General features: G+C 43.9%; 1 protein-coding gene across 4 annotated transcripts in view; it reads right to left on the bottom strand.

Annotated features, from left to right (window-relative positions):
* The window catches only part of LOC117358884 (meckelin-like), an 88,785-nt gene that overhangs the window by 8,478 nt on the left and 55,051 nt on the right, over positions 1–25,256 (bottom strand). For 3 of the 4 annotated variants that reach the window (XM_033940703.1, XM_033940704.1, XM_033940706.1), the window contains 7 exons: positions 24,941–25,039; positions 21,537–21,632; positions 15,337–15,439; positions 12,949–13,067; positions 10,960–11,100; positions 4,887–4,967; positions 1,053–1,169 (listed from right to left, as the gene is read on the bottom strand). In XM_033940703.1, the coding sequence (XP_033796594.1) occupies positions 1,053–1,169; positions 4,887–4,967; positions 10,960–11,100; positions 12,949–13,067; positions 15,337–15,439; positions 21,537–21,632; positions 24,941–25,039 (756 nt within the window). The remainder of the gene's footprint in view (positions 1–1,052; positions 1,170–4,886; positions 4,968–10,959; positions 11,101–12,948; positions 13,068–15,336; positions 15,440–21,536; positions 21,633–24,940; positions 25,040–25,256) is intronic. The other variant, XM_033940705.1, reaches the window with a different exon arrangement.

The raw sequence follows: 25,256 nt of genomic DNA, 5'->3' as shown, positions 1-25,256 counted from the left end.
TCCCCCATGCGAAAGAAAGTTGACAGGAGGGAAGCCTACTCTCTCCTGCCAACGGAGGCCCCCACTGAACCATCCCCTCCCCTCCCCCTCCGCCCCCTAAAAAAGAAAGGCAGGAGGGATGCCTACTCCCTCCTGCCACCTACTGCTCCCCTGAATGACACCCCCCGTTAGAAACAGGAGAGAACACAATTCCTCCACCTTCAAGACCTGCCAATCCAAAATGGTGGGCCTTCTCTTCTCGGTGCATCATATGATGCATGGGGAGGGGCCTAAGGCTGTGACTGGCTCAGATGCCTTAGGTCCTTGGGAGGGGCTTAGGTATCTGAGCCAATCAGGGCCTTAGGCCCCTCCCCATGCATCACATGAGCACCATCTTCGCAGGGGGTGCCGGCACATCTCTGCTCCCCACATACCTCTTTAAATGTTTTCTGGCTCATGCAGCCTCTGCCACCTGCCGCTCACGCTGGCATCAGTTTCCTTCTGACATCACTTCCTGGCCATGAGGGAGCTGATGCCAGCGTGAGCGGCAGGTGGCAGATGCTGCTCACACCGGAGATCATTTCTAGAGGTACGTGAGGGGGCGTTTAAGTGGAAAGGAAGAGTGGGGAGGGGTACACAGCGTGGTGATGCCAGGTGCCACTGCCACTGAAGAAGCTATGGGTTTCCACATTGATAAGACTGACTTCTATGAAGTTTTATTTATGCAGTTACCTTGGCCACTTAAGTGCTGAAAAATTGACACATAACCAGCCAGACTCCACCCTTAGAATGGCTCCAAAATAGCTGGGTTTTCTTTAATTGCTAACCGATCATTTTCAGCAGCTCTAACTGATTAAGTGGCAGTGAAAATGACCAGTTAGCCCCAAACAGGTGATTTAGCCAACCAGGAGCTGTTTATAAAGGCGGTAAATACAACTTACAAAATAAATTGCTTTGAACAAGCCTTAAATGTAACTTGGCCACGAGGGTCTGTCTCCCCACCTGTATGTCGAGAATGAGTTCTGTTTCGGGTGGGGGAGTCAGGGCGCTTTGTACACGATGGCCCGCCTTACCTTCTCTTTCCTAAGGTGGTGGATCATTGTCTCCATGTTGACGTCAGCCTGTCCATGAACGGAACGCCCGTGGATATAGAAGCCATAACATCTGTGCATCAGGATGAAAACAGAGACCTGCAGAGTCCAAGACAACAGCAACTACCTTGCAGTTCATTGCGAAGCACAATGTAAGTTAAGTAGCCATCACTAGAAATTCTAACCTCAAAAAATCACCACCATAAACCTCAACAAACAAATAATAATAAACTTGATTTTTGTATACCGCCATACCCTTGAGTTCTAGGCGGTTCACATCAAGAAAAGCTGAACAGTCAGCGAATCATATAAATGCATAGCATATACATATCATAAATACAAAATGATCAAGATATGAATTTATCAAATAGGTTTTCAGTACTTTTGTACAGTGAAAGGAATCTAAGTATTTCTGAAATGGAACAGTTTTCAATTTATGACCGAAAGTCGTATAATCGTTACACAAGGGCATTCCAAATTCTCACTCGGTTCAAATATCTTTGCATATCTCATCCCTCTGGAACTAGGAAAATGAGGCAAAGTTCAACAATCCAGTTATTCATGTTACTTGTTAAGTTCCACTATAAGATGTTTCCCCCCCCCCTCCTCCCCTGAGATAGGCAAGACCTGTACTCCGACTATATGAATGTGGTAAAAAGGTGCATTCTTGTCCTGATCCAGGATATACGCCGTAGAAGTCCACCCAGCATCAGACACGTTGTCCCACCGCTGGAGTCGCCGTGCAAATTTCCTCCAGCCTATCCCGATCCATCTTGTCACGTACTGGATCCAGACCGTAGAAGTCCATCCGGCATTGGCTTCACTGCTGGGGCTGCCATTTAAGACCTGTTCCTTCTCATCATCCTGAAGTCAGAGCTCTGTAGAGATTTACGTCAAGAATCCTCTGTGTCTATCCCACACATTTTTGAACTGACACAGTTTTTGCTTCTACCACCTCTTCAGGGAGGCCATTCCAGGCATCCACCACTCTCTCCATGAAAAAAGTATTTCCTGACGTTTCTCCTGAGTCTACCACCGTGCAATCTCATCTTATGTCCTCTCGTTTTAGCGCTTCTCCTTCTCTAGAAGAGATTTGTTTGTAGAATAATACCTTTTAAGTATTTAAATGCATGTATCATCTCTCTATTCCTTCTTTCCTCTACAGTATGCATATTCAGGTATTTGAGCATCTTTTCATACGTCTGTCGGCGCAATCCTGATGTCATTTCCGTCGCCTTCCTCTGGACCGCTTCAAATCTTCTTACATCCTTAGCAAGATTCGGCTTCCAGAACTGAACACAATATTCCAGGTGGGGCCTCACCAATGTCTTGTACAGAGACATAAACACTTCCCCTTTTTCTGCTGGCGATTCCTCTCTCTATGTAGCCCAGTATCCTTCTGGCTACAGCCACTGCTTTGTTAATTTGTGAGATGTCCAAAAGGCAGGCAGTGATGATGTAACCACAGATCACCTACCACGGCACGTTACTGTACAGCATAGGAAACCTGTCTGTATGTTCATAGAACGGAGCCCCTTCATGTATGTTTACAGAACAGAAATCTTCTTAGTCACCCTTCCTATGACTAAAACGAGTGGCCCAAAGCAGAACAAGGCAAACTACCCTGGCACGACAAATGTAGAACGAGAACAAAGCAAACTACCCCAGTGCTTTTGCGCCATCTACTTGGTATGTCTTGTAATTACTCACTCTGTTCACTGACACATTGCCCTTTTTGGTATCCACTTATTTTGCATGTTTCAGTTCGGCATATATTTGTTAATCCTGTGTAATGCATGTTTTTTGTATGACATATGGTTGTTGATCATCATATTTTGTCATTTTATTTGCATATTTTCTCAGTTGCACATTATATATATACAGTGGTACCTTGGATTACGAGCATAATCCGTTCCAGGAGCATGCTCGTAATCCAAAATGCTCATTTATCAAACAGAGTTTCCCCATAGGAAATAATGGAAACTCGCTTTGATACGTTCCCCCCCCCACGAGAACCGGCATTGCTCCCCCCGAAGGCCCCCCCTGCGATCCGGCACCCTCCCCCCCATGATGCGGCACCCCCCGACCGCGATCGGGCACCCCCCTGCCACGATTGAGCACCCCCCCGCTGCGATTGGGCACCCCCCGCGATCCGGCCCCCCCCCCGACGCGATTGGGCCCCCCCACCCGCCGCTTCATACCGTCATCTGGGCACCGGCACCGACATGTCCTGTGCTTGGTGCCGGTGCCCGAAGATTGGCCTCCTCTTCTGCTGGGCCTTGAGCATGCGCAGATGCTCAAGGCCCAGCAGAAGAGGAGGCCGATCTTCGGGCACCGGCACCAAGCACAGGACATGCCGGTGCCAGTGCCAAGATGACGGTATGAAGCAGCGGGGGGGTGCCCAATCGCGTCAGTGGGTGTGCCAGATCGCAGGGGGAGGGTGCCCGATCGCGGGGGGGAGGATGCTGGATTGCGGGGAGGCGCTCGTAAATCAAGCCACGCTTGGTTTCTGAGGCACCGATTTTGCAAATGTTTTGCTCGTCTTGCAAAACACTCGCAAACCGGTGCACTCATAAACCGAGGTACCACTGTATATGTGTGTGTGTATATATATATATATATATATATATACAGTATAATCTCGTTATAACAGACTCACTTATAATGGAACTTGGTATATGGTGGACGAGGTCCACTGGTCCCACCTTTATGAACATGCAGAAAATCACCGCATATAACGGACTTTTGCATATAACGGACAAAAAATTTTTGTCCCCAGAGCCATTTTTAGCTGTAGTTTTGTTCAGCTATAACGGACATGCAAGCTCCGCCTACAAGGCGTGTGGTGTGCTGGTGATATAGTATCAAAATGCAGCCCTGAAGAAAATGACAGATTATTTTTCTTTCCAGTACAGTACGACATAATGCTTTAGAACAGGGGTGTCCAACCTGTGGCCCTGTGAAGCATTTTGTGCAGCCCCGGTTGAGGGTGACGCAGTGTTTTCCTCTGCTGCCCCTGGGTGTTTACCGTGTTGCCGGCTCCCTCCTCTGTCTTGCTGCAGCATTTGCGTGGCCCCAGAAACATTTTTTTCAGCCAATGCAGCCCAGGGACACCCCTGCTTTAGAACCATCTTTTAGGATTCTGGTTTTGTAATCATTTCGTGCCATACCAATGTTTTGCTGAGTTTTGTTCTTGATGTTGCCGATATGCTTGAGCAGTGACTGTTGTTCATTGACTGTACGTTTCAAGTTCACCTAAATAAAGTTTTTTAAAAATGCAACTCTGGATATAACAGACCGTTTTTCCAGGTCCCTTGAAGTCCGTTATAACGAGGTTATACTGTATACATATTCTTTTGTTTTTTGCTCTTATTTACAAATGTATATGTTTTGTAGAAAATCAAAGATACCCCTGAGGTAGGCTTCTGCCTTGAAGCCGAAACCCGGACCGTGTCGGGTCTTGAAGAAATCAGTAGAGACATTGACTGTTTCATAGTTCTCGTCTGTTTTTAATAAACTCATTTCTTATCCCAGGCTGATGTATAATATTAGTGGCCTGTATTTCATAACGAGAAGACTTGCTATTACGAAGTAAAGAAAACATAAGAACATAAGAATTGCCGCTGCTGGGTCGGACCAGAGGTCCATCGCGTCCAACAGTCCGCTCTCCTGTTCCTAGAAGTGTTTCTCTGTCTCAATTCTGGGATAGTCAAGGGGAATGAGAGTAATGACATTTTCAGTGCAGAGTGGAGCAGCTGCTGAAAACTCAGAAACCTGGTTCAGTGACATAACACGTACAAAAGAGGAGATACTCACGTTACTCACGGAACACAGGTCTACAAACTGCTGAATTTTACCCTCGACAAATCGCTCATAAACAGCAACCGTGAAGATGACCTGGAACACAAAGGAAAGTGAGACAGGGGCTGCAGAGCTCAGGTCAATTTCATAACCAGCACCCGGAGTCACCATGCAGGCTCATCTTAACTTTCAAAATTTATTAGCAATGCCAACCTTGAACCATATTAACACTAGAAGAAACGCTATCTTTTCAGTAGTTGCCCCACCCCTCTGGAATTCGGCACCAAATGCTCTAAGAGAGATAACCAATCTTAAGAAATTTAAATCTTTTCTAAAAACATTCCTTTTCAAAGATGCCTTTCAAGTGTAAATGTCCTTTTAAGGATTTTAAACATAAGTCCGCTTGTATTGGGCGTACTTGTTTTTAATCCCGCCCTTTTGTTTATACTTTTATATCTTACTTTTCTTTAATCATTGTAGTTCTCCCCTTTTTTCCACTCATACCCGTTTGTCTAATTGTGTTTGTCATTGTTTTGTCTAATCTTGTATGTTTATTTTGTTAAATTTATGTATAATTGTATTATTTGTTTTTACCTATTTTAAAATGTATAACCACCTTGAAATAAATGATAAGGTAGTATATTACATTTTTAATAAACTTGAAACTTGATCCATAACAACCAACCAGCTTTCCTAAATAATATTTTAATTCCATATACTCCGTCCAGACTACTTAAGATCCCAGGCTTACCATTCCCTCACTCTGCATCTTAAGCACCACACGTACATCAAATTTTGCAGTTACTGTCCCCACCCTATGGAATTCATTACCCCCCGAAGTTCGTGATGAGAACTCTCTAGAGAAATTTAAAGGAAAACCAAAAACATTCCTCTTTAAAGATGCTTTTAATCTTTAAATCTAACCCGTTGTTGCATTTCAAGTTCTCCTTGCTCTGGCTTTCAAGTTGATTAAAAATTTGTTATCCCACAAAGTCTCCAACCAAACTGACATGAAAGGAAAAGGCTAGAACTACAATAGGTTGAAAGAAAAGAACATTTAGGGCTCCTTTTACGAAGCCGGCAGTTTAGCGCACGCTAATCCATGCGTTAAACCGCTAATGTGCCTTCGTAAAAGGAGCCCTTAAGGAAAAGACAAAAAATAAGGGGTCCTAAATTTTTTTTTTTTTAAATCTAAGCTGCTATAATTGCCACGGAGACTGGGCTAGTGGTCAGTTAAGTTGTCCTTAAAAGGTCAATCATGCTGCAAAAAGCATTGGTTTTAAGCTGATCTTGAAATACCCCTTTCTTTGGATCACTCTACTCTTTTTAAAATGGATTTCCTACCTCCAACCCTTTCGTTCCAGTTAGTCCTGATAGTCACAGGTTCGCCTCCCTTTTTTAAATTATTTGTTCTTTATTTTAATTATTTTGTAATGTACAACCGCCTAGAAGTATGAGAAACGATATCAAATTCTTATTAAACTTGAAACTTTGATGTTGAATATTTCAAAGAGAAAAATAATGCTTGTTTCAAAGGAAGCAGAATTTGAATCTATCACTGCATTTTACTGTTTTAAATACATTAATGCATTTTTCTTACAGAGGTGCATTATTTGGGGGTGATATTAGATCCGCAGTTGGTTTTTTCGGTTGCATTTACAGAATGTAGTTAGGAAAACATATTATAAACTGCAAAAGATGAATAAGCTTTGGTTGTGTTTGACTGGTCATGATTTCAAAGAAATAGTTCAATCTGTTGTGTTAACTGGCCTGGACTCAAGGATCTACCGTATGAGGAAAGGCTGGGTAAGTTACAGCTATACTCACTCGAGGAGTGTAGAGAGAGGGGGGATATGATTGAGACGTTCAAATATGTCACGAGTCGTATTGAGGTGGAAGAGGATATCTTTTTTCCTAAGGGACCTACGGCGACAAGAGGACATCCGTTGAAACTCAGGGGTGGGAGATTTCATGGTGACACCAGGAAGTACTTCTTCACCGAGAGTGTGGTAGATCATTGGAATAGTCTTCTACCGCAGGTAATCCAGGCCAGCAGCATGCTGGACTTCAAGAGAAAATGGATAAGCATATGGGATCACTTCAGGGAAGAATTTAGGGGGTGGGTCATTAGAGTGGGCAGACTTGTTGGGCCGTGGCCCTTTTTTGCCGTCACCTTCTATGTTTCTACGTTTCTATATTTTGTTTCTGGTATTATCATCTTCAAACATGAGCGCTTTACGGGAAGTACAAAATTCAATAATACATGTCCTGTATGGGGTTAACAAATTTGAGCGTGTTTCTTCACATTTTCTTTCAATATATTGGTTGACTATGGAATTTTGTGTGATTACTTTGGTTTTAAGCAGCATTCGCCTCTCCAATTACCAGTTTTTCCACATGTTCATCATCATAAGACTCTTAGGGATGAAGACTTGTCGAAACGCAGATGGTGTTGGGTCCTGCGCTACTAGCGGACTAGGTCCTTTTGATTTGTATGTAGATTATTTACTATTTTTTCATGTGGATTATTTTATTGTATATTTGGAGCTTTGATTCTTTCATTAAAGTTCATTTCAGGATCATCGTCCTTCCACAGTGTTTTTTTGTTTCTCTTGCACTTGAGCTTACATCCCCAAATTAGCTCCAGGACTGTTTGGCATCTCATTTGCCATCAAGGTCTTTGCGCTCTGCAACTCAGTCAGGCCTAGTTGCTCCAACTCAGAAAAAACTGCATTTAGAAATAATAAGGAAGAGCACGTTCTCATGCACAGGACCAAAAGAGCGGAATAAGCTTCCAGTGTATCTCTGACAACAAAGAGATCTGTGCCACTTTAGGAAACTGTTGGAACAACCTCTCTTTTGTCAGATGAAATATGTGCTTTAATATGCTGTACTGGAAGAATGGATTGGCTGCTAATGTCTGTTTTAGACCGATTTACTAAGAGTTTTGACATGTCATATTTGATGAAGTTTTTGATGTGTGAATGGGGGAAGCCGCTGCTTGCCCTGGATCGGTAGCATGGAATGTTGCTACTATTTGGGATTCTAGAATCTTGTCATTTTTGGGGATTCTGAAATGTTGCTACTATTTGGGATTCTAGAATCTTGTCATTTTTGGGGATTCTGAAATGTTGCTACTATTTGGGATTCTAGAATCTTGTCATTTTTGGGGATTCTGGAATGTTGCTACTATTTGGGATTCTAGAATCTTGTCATTTTATGGGATTCTGGAATGTTGCTACTATTTGGGATTCTAGAATCTTGTCATTTTGGGGGATTCTGAAATGTTGCTACTATTTGGGATTCTAGAATCTTGTCATTTTTGGGGATTCTGGAATGTTGCTACTATTTGGGATTCTAGAATCTTGTCATTTTTGGGATTCTGGAATGTTGCTACTATTTGGGATTCTAGAATTTTGTCATTTTTTTGGGATTCTGGAATGTTGCTACTATTTGGGATTCTGGAATGTTGCTACTATTTGAGATTCTAGAATCTTGTCATTTTTGGGGATTCTGGAATGTTGCTACTATTTGGGATTCTAGAATCTTGTCATTTTTGGGGATTCTGGAATGTTGCTACTATTTGGGATTCTAGAATCTTGTCATTTTTGGGGATTCTGGAATGTTGCTACTATTTGGGATTCTAGAATCTTGTTATTTTTTGGGATTCTGGAATGTTGCTACTATTTGGGATTCTAGAATCTCGTCATTTTTGGGATTCTGGAATGTTGCTACTATTTGGGATTCTAGAATTTTGTCATTTTTTGGGATTCTGGAATGTTGCTACTATTTGGAATTTTGCCAGGTTTTAGTGATCTGGATTGGCCACTGTGAAGACAGGCTACTGGGCCAGATGGACCTGGTAAGGCTACTCTTACGTTCTTATGAATGATAAGTTTATATTGGGGGTTTTTTAATCATGTTTATATTGTTGTAATCCACTTTGAATAAAACTGGAATATAAGCAGTAACCTATTTGCGTGCAGCAGTTACCAGCCACAGAACGTGGCTCTGAAGTCACAGAATAGGCAAAATATTTTGAGGACCACTTTGTATAGCAGAAACTCCGGGCATTTTTTTTTAGGGCTTGCTGGGTAGGTGGTGGATTTGTAAACTCAAACTTTTGGTATTTTGTGGAGGGTTTAAGCAGCTGAGATGAGAATTATTCTCCCTCCAATTACCACTATAAACCTCAGGTCAGCTAGCAGATATGGATGACTCAGCAGGTGTAAATGCCAACATGGAAAAGTGTGAAGGGATGCATGTATGATTCATGTAGAATTATGTTCAGAGCTTGCCTCATTATCATTTCTGCATAGGTTTATGTTTATTTAAGATTTGATCTACCTAAGTGGTTTACAAAGTATCAAACTAAAATGAAATTAGGTACTTGAGAAAAACGACCTTATCTGTCCCAAAGGCTCACAATCTAGCTAAAGTACCTGATTAAACTAAAAATATGTAATAACAACATATAAATCGACTCAAAACAAAGAGAGTTGTTTCCAAAAAGTCCACAGAGAGAAGAAGAGTCCAAACCAAAGCAAAAAAACACTATGGAATAACGATGCTCCTGAAATGGACTTTAATGATGCAAAAAGTGATGGAGTACAAAAAGAAAAGAAAAGAAAAAGACTTTAAAATAATAAAATTAATACAACCAAAAAGACAGAATAAATGGATAGAAATGCTGAAGTGACAAGTGACTATATAAAGGTTATCATTTTTAACCATCTATTCTGTTTTTTTGGTCGTATTAATTTTATTATTTTAAAGTCTTTTTATTTTATTTTTGTACTACATCACTTTTTGCGCACGTTACACACAATTTTGGATTCACTACTATGGAATTTTCTTTATATTTTTCATACCATTCCTCTGTAACTTACCATCCACAGGACCCCTGAAGAAGACATCCTGTAGAAACGCGGACTGTTTATTTTATTTTTATCTTTCCTCTAACTCTACTTTTCACTTCTCTATTACCCTCCAGGTAATAGAGCCAGGTAGATTGTGAGCCTTCGGGACAGTAAGGGAATTTTTCAAGTACCTTTCTTATTTCTAATCTTAATGTATATTTTCTGTAAACCGCTTAGAACCTAACGGATGTAGCGGTATATAAGAAATAAATTACATTACAAATTACATTACTGTGTTGGGTCCTGCGCTACTAGCGGAATAGGTCCTCATGATTTCTATGTGGATTATTTACTATCTTCTGTGTGGAGCAATTTATTGTCTAATTGGAACTTTGACTCTATATTAAAGTCCATTTCCGGAGCATCGTTATTCCACAGTGTTTTCTTGCTTTGGATAACAACATATAACACATTTTCAACATCAAAAATCAAAGAAATAGAAAATTAAAAATAAAATAAAACAAATTTGAGATTGAAAAGTCTCTGAAGCGGCCTGATAGCAAACAGTCCTATTTTAGTGCAGGTCTTAATACAACTCCAGGCACAGCCCACGTCACAGAGCTTGAGAGCATCAAAGAAATCAACATTTCCAAAACATATCCACTAAAACTGTTCTATGAAATAAATAAACCCAAATCAACACGAATCAGTACAAATTAAAACTGTGTGTGTGTAAATGGCAGCTAACCCTTCTAAGATCACCTCATTTACTTAAGGAGTGCAGTCGTTATTTTATATGGAACTGGGCAGTGGCGTAGTTAGGGTGGGAGGCGCCTGGGGTGGTGGCCCCCCCATCCCCTGTGCATGCTCCCCTTCACTTCTCCTGTACCTGCTTAGCACCGAAATGTGAGCAGTATCTCTAACTTGCTGCCCACCCCAGTGTCGGCTCTCCCTGTGACATCACTTCCTAGTTGCGGGACCCGGACGTAACATCAGAGGGGAGCACCAAGGCCGGCGTGAGCAGCAGGTTGGTGGCGGGGAATTGAAGGCGTGCGTGTGGCAGGGGAGGAGTGGGGGGGCAGAGAGGAGAAGAGGTGCTGGCGCCCGGGGCAGTCCGCCACCCCCACCCCCTAACTACACCGCTGGGAATTAGCATGTCCATGCCTCAAGCCTTCCACTTTCCTCTGGGGAGCTTCACAGGGCATTTGAGGACAGGCCGCATGACCCACCTGCACAGCACCCACTGCCAGCCACATGGAGGCCGAGATCCCGAATCGGAGGATTGGGCTCCAGGGAGCCAGGTAGGCGTTAGCTGCAGGTTGCAAATCTAGATTCAGATCTCTTGCTGCAATATTTTTCAGACCAACCACCTGAAAATACAAACCAGAGTGAGAAAATCTGCAGTGACCTTTCAGGCATGGAGGAGGAGGAGGTGCACTGCCAGCCTAACATCAGAAGCTTTCATTAACACAAAGATGGCAGTCTGCATATGGAACAATCTAATGTATAATTAAGTGGTACAATGTTTCTGATCTTTTTGAACTGTTCAAAGACTGTCTTATATTCACGTGGGACCCAAAAAAGGTACTAGGTCTTATTTTCGGGTAGGGTATATTTTTTTCATGTACATGATCATCTCTCCCTTCCTCTCCTTCACCCCAATTCTTCCTCTTTGCTTTCCCCCGCATGTGCAACATCTTTCCTCCCCTCTCACACATCCCCTTGTGCCTTCCCTCTGAAGCATCTTTCTATCCCCCCATCCGTCCCATCCCCCTGTGCAGCAGAACCCTTTGCCAAGCTTCCATCCTTCCCTCCCTTCCATCCCTTGTGCCGAACCGTTGATCAACCACTGCCACGCAGCCAAAATGCCGAGCCCCCGCTGACCCTACATCCTACCCTCCCAACTGATCCCCGCCGATCGCGGCCATAAATACCTTCTGTCAGAGAAGCGTCGGGCCAGCAGCATTCACAGGCTGCTCCGTGGCCTTCTCACTGGGGTCTTCTGTGTGCCGGTTACTGGTGATATCAGTACACAGAAGTCCCCAGCAAGAAGGCCGCTAAGCAGCCTGTGAGTTTTGCTGACCCAACGCTCCTCTGCCGGGAGGTATTTATGGTTGCGGTCGGCAGGGATTGGTTGGGAGGGAAGGATGGAGGGTCAGCAGGGGTTTGGCGGCACAGCGGGGGGCAGGTCGGGGGGAAGCGTGGCTGCCTATGACTAGGGCTTATTTTAGGGGGTAGGACTTATATTAAGACCTACCCCGAAAATCATGCTAGATCTTATTTTTGGGGAAACACGGTATTATAAACCTAAGTTCTACTAATGAATGCAATAACTTAAGCAAGAACAAAATAATAATATTAATTTTTATTCTTATATACTGCCAAACCATTAGTTCAAGGCGCTTTTCAGCAAGAAGGAACTGCACAAACAGTGAATTACTTACATAAACATATCAAAATTTCTCAGAAAATACAAAATGGCAATTAAGTCACATATTTATCAAACAGATAAATTTTAAGAATTTTTCTAAATAAATAATAAGACTGAGCTTGGGGAATAAGAATATTCCAACATGAATTCATTGCACTAGCCTGGAATGCAAAAGTTTTTCCTAAGAATCTCATATAATGACATGCTTTTACCGATAGAAATGTAAACCAGTAAGTTTTTCGTGCATTCTTATTTGAATTAAAAAATTCAAAGCGGGAAGAGAGGTAGGACAAAATAACAGTAATAAACAGAAATTAAACAAAGAAAAGAAAAAAATGATACATGTTGGCAATACCTTTGGACAAAATAATAAAAACTGGATACAATTAAAAAGTAGTTCCAAATTTTAGGATTATATATTACTTTACAAATATTCTTATATTCTGCCTGAAACAATATTCTTTAGATAATGAGTAACGAACTGAACTTTCTTCACACATCCATCACCAATGAGTATCCAAACCCTTCCTTAGTCTTTGTTCCCAGTTCTCAAAGACTACCAATGGGCCAGGATTTCAGGAAATCCGTAATGAATATGCATAAGAGAATTTGCATGCTTACTTTATTGTATGCAAACTCTCTCCATTAGGGAGATCCTTGAAACTTGCCTGTTGGTAGCTCTCAAGTGCTGGGAGTGATGACCAAGGATGTAGACTGCAGGGTTAAAATCCTTTCTGGAAGATAATAGCATTTCAACACTGGCACAAGATTAGAAATAGGCCTTTACCTCCAGGAGCAGTAACACAGCGAAAAGCTGAAACCGCGGGTTCAGTTTCCTGAGGGTTTGGATTTCATTCCATTCATTGGCCACCAAGAAAGTTCTCCAGATACTTACGGAAGGGCTTCCTGAAAAAATCAAAGCAGAAATTTCAGTTTTATAGCATTCTAGGATCTGCCAACAAAGCACCTCCCCCTATGCCTCAGTTTGCATCTTGGGAATTTACTGCTACAGAATACAATAGTCTGGCACTGGCATACTGAAATCCTCTCTCTATTGACAGGTCCAGTTCTAGAAAAAGAATAATATAATAACTTTATTTTTTCTATACCGCCATAATCTTGCGACTTCTAGGCGGTTCACGGTAAAGATTAGCTGCACAGACAGCGAATCACAGTGTACAGATGAAGAAGAGGTCACTGGGCGGTCAGTGGTTACATGGTACAATTTGGCAAGAGGAAAGATATACATAGGTTACAACATAATTTTGGCATGTTACATTGAAATGGTTGAAAAGCCAGCGAATAGCTGGATACAAATTGTGAAGAAGACATTGAACGGTCAGTGAGTACAGGATGCCGTTGATGAGGAAAAGTGGATTCAGTATGGTCAACAGAAGCTTTGAAAAAGAATGTCTCATAACACACTAATAATAGCAAAAATACAAAGCAATTGGACCATCCAGGCCACCCTGTTATTCTGGTCTAATCACTAAGGATAGATCCAGGCTGCCAGCCTTAGAAACTTGATGGATAGGCTAGTGTTCCCTGGCCTTCTTCCCTGGCCTGGTTCTCTTCCATTGCGGGTAGAGGAGCATACAAGATGCCATACTCAGTCCAGCACTCATCTCCGTGCCTAAGGGTTCTTCTGTGTCATGACTAAAGAGTGTCCCTTTATAAAATACACATTAGCTTGGAAAAGATATGAAAAGGATGGAGTCGGTCCAGAGGAAGGCTACTAAAATGGTGTGTGGTCTTCGTGATAAGGCGTATGGGGACAGACTTAAAGATCTCAATCTGTATACTTGCAGGAAAGGCGGGAGATATGATAGAGTCGTTTAAATATCTACATGATGTAAACGCACATGAGTTGAGTCTCTTTCATTTGAAAGGAAACTCTGCAATGAGAGGGCATAGGATGAAGTTAAGAGGTGATAGGCTCCGGAGTAATCTAAGGAAATACTTTTTTACAGAAAGGGCGGTAGATGCGTGGAACAGTCTCACAGAAGAGGTGGTGGAAACAGAGACTGTCTGATTTCAAGAAAGCCTGGGATAGGCACGTGGGATCTCTTAGAGAGAGAAAGAGATAATGGTTACTGCGGATGGGCAGACTGGATGGGCCATTTGGCCTTTATCTGCCATCATGTTCCTATGTTTCTATAACCATAAAGTTCTATGACCTCACAATGCAGGTGTAAAGAGCCTTAGCCAATAAGAAGAGGAGATGCAAATGTTAAAAGCCTTAGCCAATAGGGAGGGGAGGAGACAGTGGATGCTGCAGATGAGCAGACTAGATGGGTTGTTTGGCCTTTTTCTGCCATCGTGTTTCTATGTTTTTAATAGGCTGAATATGCTGGCTTATTTATTTTATTTATTTTCTACATTTCTATTCTGCACTATCCAAAGTTCTAGGCGGATTACAACAGACATACACAGCATTAAATGAAACAATAGACGATGAACAGTTAGTGGTAATTAGCAAACACCACCAAACCAAGGCAGGATTTTTAGCACACTGGAAGTCTGAACTAATGGCTACAAAGTGCTTAGCACATAGCTTATAAAACATCCCCCTAATCAATCCATAATAGTAATTTTAGAGAGTGTGAGGTACAGAATAGAGAATGACACGGGGACAAATTTTTCCCCGTCCCCGCGGGGACTCTTTTTCCCGTCCTGTCCCCGCAAGTTCTTTTCCTTTCCCTGCCCCATTTCTGCAAACTCTGTCCTCATCTCATAAATCATAAGTATTTGAGGCTTGTGCAGTTAAGGCAGAGTTTACAGGAATGGGACAGGGACAACGATAAAACCTGCGGGAACGGGAAAAAATTGGTCCCCGTGTCATTCTCTAGTACAGAACAAGCTGCTTCAGGAACACTGAGCTGACCACAAGATTTGGGGCTCCTTTTACTAAGCCGCGTTAGGGTTTTAATGCGTGGAATAGCGCGCTGGACCTTAACACCAGCATTGAGCTGGCGTTAGTTCTAGCCGCGTAGCGCGGGTTTAGCAGCTTAGTAAAAGGAGCCCCTGGTGTCAGGAAGGAATTCTTTTTTTTGCAAATGACTCATCTCCAGATCACTGCACAGAGCGAGAGTTCTCCACTGATCAAGGAAGTCCAAGAGCTCTAGTCTTCTTTCAACCCGGCTGATTATCAGACTCTGGAGCTCCATCAACTTGCCTTTCGCTGCGTTAAATGTTGATCTACCTTTTGGCTTTTCCCAGTCTATTAAAAAGATTGAAATTGATAACTGGACAACAAGGATATGTAGCACTTCCAAAGTCTGGAAAAAAAAAAAAGAGAGAAAAAGATTTATATTGTATAAAATACATAACATTAGCCCCAGGTACTTGGGCAATTATTTCTCTTTTTTATTTAGAAATCATTTTGTAAAATCTAGTAACCCCTCAGCCGATATTCAGCCTCCAGCAGTCAGCGTTTTCTTTTTAACCCCACGCTGGTTGCTGGTGAGCACCTTTTATTTGAAATCTTTTATTAATCCAATCAAGATAACGGCAGTTAATTGAACAACGATGATCACAAAATGGTTATGTTACTACTGAAGAGCATTTCCCCTTTCAAACTCCAACAGTAATCTTCGCCCACTCCAAAACACGCCAGAATTAAACACCAATAACACGAGAAGTCTTTTGTCTTATAACTTCCCACTACATTGAGGCCCCCGCCTTAAGAATCAAAATCCCAGGTCAGCGTTTTTATTTCTCCTGCTGGCTGTATTCCTGGGTATTCAATGCTGAACCATGTCCAGGTACTGACATTGAATATCCGGTTGTATGTTGGCCACTAAAACTTATGTGGTTAAGAGCGATATTCAGCCCTTAAATAAGATGACCTGCCTAGGGTATACTCGATGAAGTTACAGGGATATACAGTACTTTTAAAACCAATAGGAGGAAATATTTTTTCACTCAGAGAACAGTTAAGCTCTGGAACGCATTGCCAGAGGTTGTGGTAAAAGCAGATAGCATAGCTGGTTTTAAGAAAGGTTTGAACAAGTTCCTGGAGGAAAAGTCCATAGTCTGTTATTGAGAGGGACATGGGGGAAGCCTCTGCTTGCCCTGGATCGGTAGCATGGAATGTTGCTACTCTTTGGGATTCTAGAATCTTGCTATTCTTTGGGATTCTGTATGGAATGTTGCTACTCTTTGGGATTCTAGAATCTTGCTACTCTTTGGGATTCCGGAATCTTGCTATTCTTTGGGATTCTGTATGGAATGTTACTACTCTTTGGGATTCTAGAATCTTGCTACTCTTTGGGATTCTGGAATCTTGCTATTCTTTGGGATTCTGTATGGAATGTTGCTACTCTTTGGGATTCTAGAATCTTGCTACTCTTTGGGATTCCGGAATCTTGCTATTCTTTGGGATTCTGTATGGAATGTTGCTACTCTTTGGGATTCTAGAATCTTGCTACTCTCTGGGATTCCGGAATCTTGCTATACCTTGGGATTCTGTATGGAATGTTGCTACTTTTTGGGATTCTAGAATCTTGTTACTCTCTGGGATTCCGGAATCTTGCTATTCTTTGAGATTCTGTATGAAATGTTGCTACTCTTTGGGATTCTAGAATCTTGTTACTCTCTGGGATTCTGGAATTTTGCTATTCTTTGAGATTCTGTATGGAATGTTGCTACTCTTTGGGATTCTAGAATCTTGTTACTCTCTGGGATTCCGGAATCTTGCTATTCTTTGAGATTCTGTATGGAATGTTGCTAATTTTTGGGATTCTAGAATCTTGTTACTCTGTGGGATTCTGGAATTTTGCTATTCTTTGAGATTCTGTATGGAATGTTGCTACTCTTTGGGATTCCAGAATTTTGCTATTTTTTGGGATTCTGTATGGAAATTTGCTACTCTTTGTGATTCTGGAATATTACTACTCTTTGGGATTCCAGAATCTTGCTATTCTTTGGGATTCTGTATGGAATGTTGCTACTCTTTGGGATTCTAGAATCTTGCTACTCTTTGGGATTCCGGAATCTTGCTATTCTTTGGGATTCTGTATGGAATGTTGCTACTCCTTGGGTTTCGGCCAGAAACTAGTAACCTGAATTGGCCACCATGAAAATGGGCTACTGGGCTTGATAGACCATTGGTCTGACCCAGTAGGACTATTCTTATGTTCTTATGCCTACCAGCAGGATTGCTTTTTTATTTATTCATGTATTTATATACCACCTATCAAGGTCATCTAGGCAGTTTACAATCAGGCACTGAAGCATTTTCCCTCTCTGTCCCAGTGGGCTCACAATCTATCAAATGTACTTGGGGCAATGTAGGATTGAGTGACTTGCCCAGGGTCACAAGAAGCAGTGCAGGATTTGAACCCATAACCTCAGGGTGCTGAGGTTATAGCTCTAACCACTAGGCCACTCCTTCCTTTATGCAGTTAAGGACTGAATATCAATTCAATTGGACTGTCCAACACTCGTCCACCCTCTCATTTGACTGTAAGATTTGTGGACCTCAGCGGTGACTAATTTCACATGGGTACCGTTCGACCCATGACTCACCTGCTTCCTCACAGGTCCTTGGACTACCTTTTAACTGATTTTTGAATTTTTATAACTCCCTTAGAAATGCTGTACTTAATTTAAGAAAGAGTGAGTCATGAGTCACAGAGCGCCCATGAAATGAGTCGCCGCGGAAATCTATAAATATTACAGTCAAATGAGCGGGAGGCGCTTAGCGATATTTACGAGTGTTGGGCAACCCAATTGAGTTGGTGTACATAAGAACATAAGAAATGGCTTCGCCGGATCAGACTCTAGGTCCATCCAGTCCGGCGACCCGCACCCGCGGAGACCAAGTCAGGTGTTCCCTGTTGAGAAACCTTGTTTACTCGTATCCCCCAATGTGATTTGCAAGAAGGTGTGCATCCAACTTGCTCTTGAAACCCAGAATGCTGGTCTCCATCACGACCTCCTCAGGGAGAGCGTTCCAAGCGTCCACCACTCGTTGTGCGAAACAGAACTTCCTACTATTTGTCCTGGGCCTGGTGCCCCTCAGTTTCAGTCCATGACCTCTTGTCCGAGTCACATTTGACAATGTGAATAACAATGTTTCTTGCTCTATTTTGTCAAATCCTTTTAGTATTTTAAAAGTCTCTATCATGTCTCCTCACAGTCTTCTCTTCTCGAGGGTGAACAATCCCAGTTTTCCGAGGCGTTCTTTGTAGCTCAAATTCTCGATACCTTTAACTAGCTTCGTGGCTCGCCTTTGCACCCTCTCCAGTAGGGTTATATCCTTCTTTAGGTAGGGAGACCAGTGTTGAACACAGTACTCCAAGTGTGGTCTGACCATTGCTCTGTAAAGCGGCATTATGATGTCCGCCGATCTACTTGTGATTCCCTTCTTTATCATGCCCAACATCCTATTTGCTTTCTTTGCTGCCACTGCGCATTGAGCCGACGGCTTCAGGGTCCTGTCTATCAGTACCCCCAGGTCCCTTTCTTGTTCGGTCTTGCCCAGTGTCATACCTAACATTTTATATTCATATTCCTTGTTTTTCTTACCCAGGTGCATCACTTTGCATTTTTCTATGTTGAACTTCATCTGCCACTTTTCTGCCCATTTCTTTAGCTGGTTCAAATCTCTCTGAAGTTCTTCTCTGTCCTTTTGTGTCCCAACTACCCGACATAGTTTTGTGTCGTCCGCAAACTTGATTAAATTACTTGTTGTTTCATCTTCTAGGTCGTTTATAAAGATATTGAACAAGATGGGCCCAAGAACCGATCCCTGGGGTACTCCGCTCGTTACCTCTTCCCAGTCCGAGAACTTCCCATTTATGCCCACCCTCTGCAATCTGTTTTCTAACCATTTGCCTATCCATCTTAGTATATCTCCTTCTATTCCATGGCTTTGTAGTTTCTTCAGAAGCCTTGCGTGGGGAACCTTATCAAACGCTTTCTGGAAGTCCAAGTATATTATATGCACCGGCTCACCGCTATCAATTTGTTTGTTCACCTCCTCAAAAAATTGAAGTAAATTAGTCAAACATGACTTCCCTTTCCTAAAGCCATGTTGGCTAGCTCTCATCAGGTCGTGATTTTCCAGGTGTTGCTCTATGCTATCCTTTATTAGTGCTTCAATCATCTTCCCAGGAACCGACGTAAGACTCACAGGTCTATAGTTGCCCGGTTCTCCTCTCGATCCCTTTTTAAAGATTGGGATGACATTCGTTATCCTCCAGTCGTCTGGCATTTGCCCGGTTTTAATTGACAAGTTAGCTAGGGATTGTAATAGTTCTCCGATTTCTATCTTAAGCTCCTTTAGCACTCTCGGGTGAATTCCATCTGGTCCAGGGGATTTATCACTTCTCAATCTGTCGATCTGATAATATATCATGTTCAAATCCACATTTACTGTGGTAAGGCTATCCTCATTTTCTCCCTTGAATACTCTCCCTGTTTCTGGCATTGATGCAGTGTCCTCCTTGGTAAAGACAGACGCAAAGAATGAGTTTAGCCTATCCGCAATCTGTTTGTCTTCCTTGATGCACCCTTTTCTTCCTTGGTCGTCGAGAGGGCCCACTGCCTCCTTAGCTGGTTTTTTCCCTTTTATGTATCTAAAAAAGGGCTTGAAGTTTTTTGCTTCTTGTGCTATCTTTTCCTCATAGGCTTTTTTGGCGTCTCTTACTGCCTTGTGACACTTCTTTTGGTCGACCTTGTGACTGTTCCAGGCCTCCGTTGTGTGTTCACGTTTCCATTTTTTAAAAGAGTTCCTCTTATCCCTTACTGCACCCTTCACCTCTTTAGTTAGCCAAGCTGGTTCTCCTTTGTTTTTATTTCGCCTTCCTTTGGATATCTGCAGAATGTAGAGATTCTGCGCTTCGGTGATGGTGTTTTTTAGTAGGGACCATGCTTGATCGACCGTTCTGATTTTGGCTGCCTTTTTCTTGAGCCGTTTTTTAACCATGAGTCTCATGCTGTCGTATTTCCCTTTTCTGAAGTTAAAGGTTGTGGTTTGAGTCTTGGTACATTTCCCCTTCCCGATGCCAATGTTAAAATTGATCATGCTGTGATCGCTTGTCCCCAACGGAACAGTGACCTCTACATCTGTTGTCCTTCCAGTTATGCCATTTAGGACCAAGTCCAAGGTGGCAGTTCCTCTTGTCGGTTCTCCCACCATTTGTTCTAGGAAGCAGTCCCCCATCGCCTTTAAAGTTTGTTTTTGACTCGAAGGTGATTTGTTAAGGACTGAATATCGGCACCTAATTGTATAAATGCCAACTTCGGCCCTGAAATGCGCACACCTTAGCCGATTTCAGCTTAGGCACTGCCCGTGGATATTCAGTGGAACTGGTTAAGTACTGCTGAATATTTGCAGTTAGCCATGGACAAGCCATATAAACTGTGCCATTTAAATGGCTTGGAGTATTAGGCGCAAAAATAGAAGTGGGAAAGGGACACGAGCAACTAACTGTAAGGATAACCAATTTATTGAAAATACAGCATATATAACATATAGAGAAACTATAGAGCAAGCCTAACAGACAGTCCTTTAATCCTTTTTGTCCTGGACCCCCAACACAGTCCATGTTTCGGCTTGAACAGCCTTCCTCAGGGGTATATGACTTAAGACCAGTAGATGGCGCCAAAGGACGGGCTATGAAACCAAAAAGGAATGCTCTCGGTAAACAGTATGGAGCCTGCTGCTCAACATGGAACCAAATCGAGAAACGCTGCAAACTACTGCATGAGCCGAGTAGTATCGCTGCTGGCTATTGGGCGGCCTGCTTTTCAGCTGGTTGGACCTGGATGCTTGTTCATAGAATTAAAACTGTTTGGCAGGTGCAAAGACAGGAAGTGATCATGATCAGCTGAGTGCATTTGACTCGGAAAACACTGCTCTCCCTACGAAAGACTGCACGCCATTACAGTGGCACAGTAAGGGTGAGCGGCACCCAGGGCGGCCTCCCCCCCCTGCCACGTGCATGCCCCTTCCCTTTCCCAGTACCTTTTAAACTTCCCCAGCTTGGGCAGCATGCTTGGGCCCATGTCGGTATCAGCTCCCTTTGACATTACTTCCTAGACGCGGGTCCCGGAAGAGAGAGCGCCAAAAAGGGGGAAGGCAAGGGGTGCGCATGGCGAGGAGCAGGGAGAAGGCAAGCGGGAGGCAGAGAGGTGGAGGGGTGCCACTGCGCCCATGGGAAGACCGCGTCTGGGGTGGAGCGCACCTCCCATTACTATGCCACTGCTTCATTACATCTCATCATAGCAAGCTCACACACGGCTATACCAGCTCTGAAAAGAGGAGCTTTCTTATCCCTCGGGGGCATGTTGAGCGCTAGCAATGATACTCTTACGATCTCAGACAGAAATGCCAAACCAGGACCCCCCCAGGTCTATTCTGTTTACCTTTAACGCAAAAGCACAGGAGAGATAGATGATAAAGTCGTTCTCAATCTGACCACCAGCAGGAGGCAAGGCCACTTGCACTGTTGAATGCTGACCCTAGAGAGAGAGAGAGAGAGATTGGAAGATTTGAATAGGGCCAGAGAGAGGAGTGGAGCTCTCTGCTCTGCTCCCTCCCTCTCATTCTGCAGCTTTGCAGAGATCCGGCGGCAGTTGAAGAGGCTGGATCCAAAATCTGTTCAAAGTACATTCTTCTTAAAAACGGGGTCACACCTGAAAAAGACTGACTTTATAGAGAACCATAGCATGTGTGAAATTTGCATCAAAAGGCTCTTATTTCTAAGACATGATATTGCGGGAAAGCCTCCTCTCATTTTCCCCAACAAGCTCCAGCCATGTCTGGAGGGCCTGGAGAATGCGCGGATGTGTGTGACGTCACCTGCGCATGCTTAAAGGCCCTCCAGATGCAGCCGAATCTCATCGGGGTGTTCCAAAACCCGGACAAACTGCTGGGCTTTGGAAAGTCCGTCTGGGCACCTGGACAGTCCTCTACAAAAGAGGGCATTTCCGAGCTTTCCCGGATGTCTGGTGCCACTGTTCCCTCTAAGCTGAGCAGGAGTCCTCCACCCACAGTCTCACCAATAGAGGGTGCTGTTTTACTGTCACATTTTTCAATTGTGAGGGACAGGCAAGTTCTGCAGGACTCCAGGGAACATACCTGTCCTTAGCGACTGAAAATATTCCACCCCCTAGTGGTAGCAATGCAGCTGGAGGACACCTGCTCAGCTTAGAGGTGGTACTGCCTGCAAATTTATCTTGATTATATTCCTTGTGGATAACCTCATTGGCTGGCTGTGCCCTGAGGAGGCCTGCCCTAAGCTCCATAATTGGTCAGGCCAAGGCCCCTAGTAGCCCATCCCGTTCCACTGCCTATAGGCCATGCCACATGCTACATCATTTCTCCGAGACAACATTGGTTCTGGTTGCGAGACCAGTACAACCTTGGATTCCATTTCCAGTCTTCCCTGTGACGGTCGTTCCCTCTAAGCTGAGCAGGTGTCCTCCAGCTGCATTGCTACCACTAGGGGGTGGAATATTTTCAGTCGCTAAGGACAGGTATGTTCCCTGGAGTCCTGCAGAACTTGCCTGTCCCTCACAATTGAAAAATGTGACAGTAAAACAGCACCCTCTATTGGTGAGACTGTGGGTGGAGGACTCCTGCTCAGCTTAGAGGGAACTGTCTGGCAAGGAGGTCACAAAATTAAAATAACTGGGTTAACCCAATGCAGGAGGCCTGAGTTCATGTCCTGAACTCAGCTGGGTTGTCCAGGGCTCAGGAAGCTCCACGGCACCATGTATATGGGCAGTGAACAGCAAGACAAATGATGGGGTGTATCCGCAGAGGTTTCGTCAGCAGGAGACCTGAAGTTATGATGCCGTTGTACAGAGCCATGGTGAGGCCTCACTTGGAGTACTGTGTTCAGTTTTGGAGACCACACTACCGAAAGGACGTGCTGAGGATCGAGTCGGTTCAGCGAACGGCCACCAGGATGGTCTTGGGGCTCAAGGATCTCACGTATGAAGAAAGATTTAAAAAATTGCGGCTGTACTCACTTGAGGAAAGAAGAGAACGGGGAGATATGATTGAAACATATAAGTACATCACGGGACGCATCAAGTCAGAAGATGATATCTTCTGGCTCATGGGACCCTCGACCACCAGAGGGCATCCGCTGAAAATCAGGGGAGGGAAGTTTCATGGCGACTCCAGGAAGTACTTCTTCACCGAAAGAGTAGTGGATCATTGGAACAGACTCCCACTCCAGGTGATAAAGGCCAGCAGCGTGACGGATTTTAAGAGAAAATGGGATACTCACGTGGGATCTTTAAGGGAGTAAATTCAGGGGAGGGGATACTTGGAATGGGCAGACTTGGTGGGCTATAGCCCTTTTCTGCTGCTTTTTTCTATGTTTCTAAGGTTAATAACCCCCTTCAGGAACTGCTGTGATTGCTGGATTTTAAACAGAAGGGCAAGGGAAGTCCCTAGCAAAGCCACAAACAAAGCCTCCTGGTGGCACAGCCCTATTTGAGTTAGCCTCTGATCGCCCTGGAATCTCATTGGAGAGCAGGATACCAATACAGGTATTACCCCCCCCCCCCCCACCCACACACACACAACAAAAAGACAAAACACAGGCTGGCCCAATGGTTCAGTTGCAGTGCTACATACTATCCTGTGCAGGGGCCACTCAGAATTTTAGACAATCTGTAAAAAAAATAAAAGATTTAAACATTTCTGGCTCAGGTCTTCTGATCCTCAGTCAATCCTGGCTGAGGATATTGCAGAGACAACACTAAGCCCCTGGCGGAAGGGTGTCACAGTCATTGAGCAATAGCGACACCTGGAGGTCAGATTCAGGGCCCATGGCTGCAAGTTTCCAAAAGCCGTCAAAGTCTGTTAGATGCACAAATTTGGGCATGGATCACAGACTAATTAGTTAATTAGGTGCTAACAATAATTGATGTTTCGTGCACTTGTTTGGCGGCAATTAGGAGTTACACATTGGTCCGCTCCTTCCCACACCTCCCCCCCAACACCTGCGCCTTCGCTTCTCCCCCACCCAACCTCTATCTCTTTGCCAGCACAAGAAGCAACTCGAACCTGCTGCTTACGCCAGCGTGGGCGCTCCCTCTGACATCACTTCCGGGTCCTGCGCCTAGGGGAAGCTGAAGCTGATGCAGGCAGTGAGCTGGTGATGCTGCTCGCAGCGGGGAAGTTAAAAGAGGTACGGGGTAGGGAAGTGGTGTGCATGGGGGGCCGGGAAGGAGTGGGGGGGCGGAGAAGAGGGCGGCAGAGGGGCACCACCGCCCCAGGCGCCTTTCACCCTTGCTACGCCGTTGGTGCCATTTACAGCATTTAGCCCAAGATGTCTTTGAGTGTGATGCCAGTGCAGGGTTAGCCAGGGATATAATATAGAGGAGAACTCCCCAGGCAGTTGCAAATGGTGACGCGGCGGACCGACAATTGAGCGCAGGACATCGGCGTGCCAGATTTAAACTCAATTTCAAAGTGCTCCGAGGATGTGTGTGTGGAGGAACCCCTCCCACTTAACTTAATAGTGTTGGCACTGCCGTTGGGGGGTGAGCGTAGGGGAGAACCCCCCACACACACATTACAGAGGAAACAACTTTTTTCCCTAAAAAAATAGGGAAACAGCCTGTTTCCTCTATAATAGGGGGTTCCCCCCCTCAATCATTGGCCCGTCTTTGTCTCGCGCGGTTTTAACTAAGAACCGCTGCAAATGAAAGGCGCACGAGGCCAGATCTGGTTCCAAGTGAGCTAAAAGTGCACAGGAAAAAAGAAGCTGCCCCCATCCCCCCTCCAAAATACGAAACCCACAATGTACCTTGAAAGCAATAAGCCAATAGATTCCGGTCCCGAGGGTGACAAAGAAGAAAATATTAGCCAGTGCTCCCGAAAGAAAAGCCAGAAACTTCACTATGAGCTGTGGAAGAGAAAAGCAGGATCTTTATGCAAATTAAGCTACCATGAAAAGGCCCATCAACAATGGGTCCATCAACAATAAATCCTACTGGATTTTCCCACAAATGGATGGCCTTTGTTGCATTTTTCCTTCTTGTCCTAATTCACTACCACCACCACCACCACCACCAGGAAAATCCAGCCAATGTCCATCTGCTCTAAGTCTGATTTAAAGATTG

Source organism: Geotrypetes seraphini, chromosome 4 (genome assembly GCF_902459505.1).
Source record: "Geotrypetes seraphini chromosome 4, aGeoSer1.1, whole genome shotgun sequence".
NCBI classification, from domain to species: domain Eukaryota; kingdom Metazoa; phylum Chordata; class Amphibia; order Gymnophiona; family Dermophiidae; genus Geotrypetes; species Geotrypetes seraphini.
The sequence above is the reverse complement of the archived record's forward strand: the minus strand, read 5'-3'. Positions and strand labels throughout refer to the sequence as shown.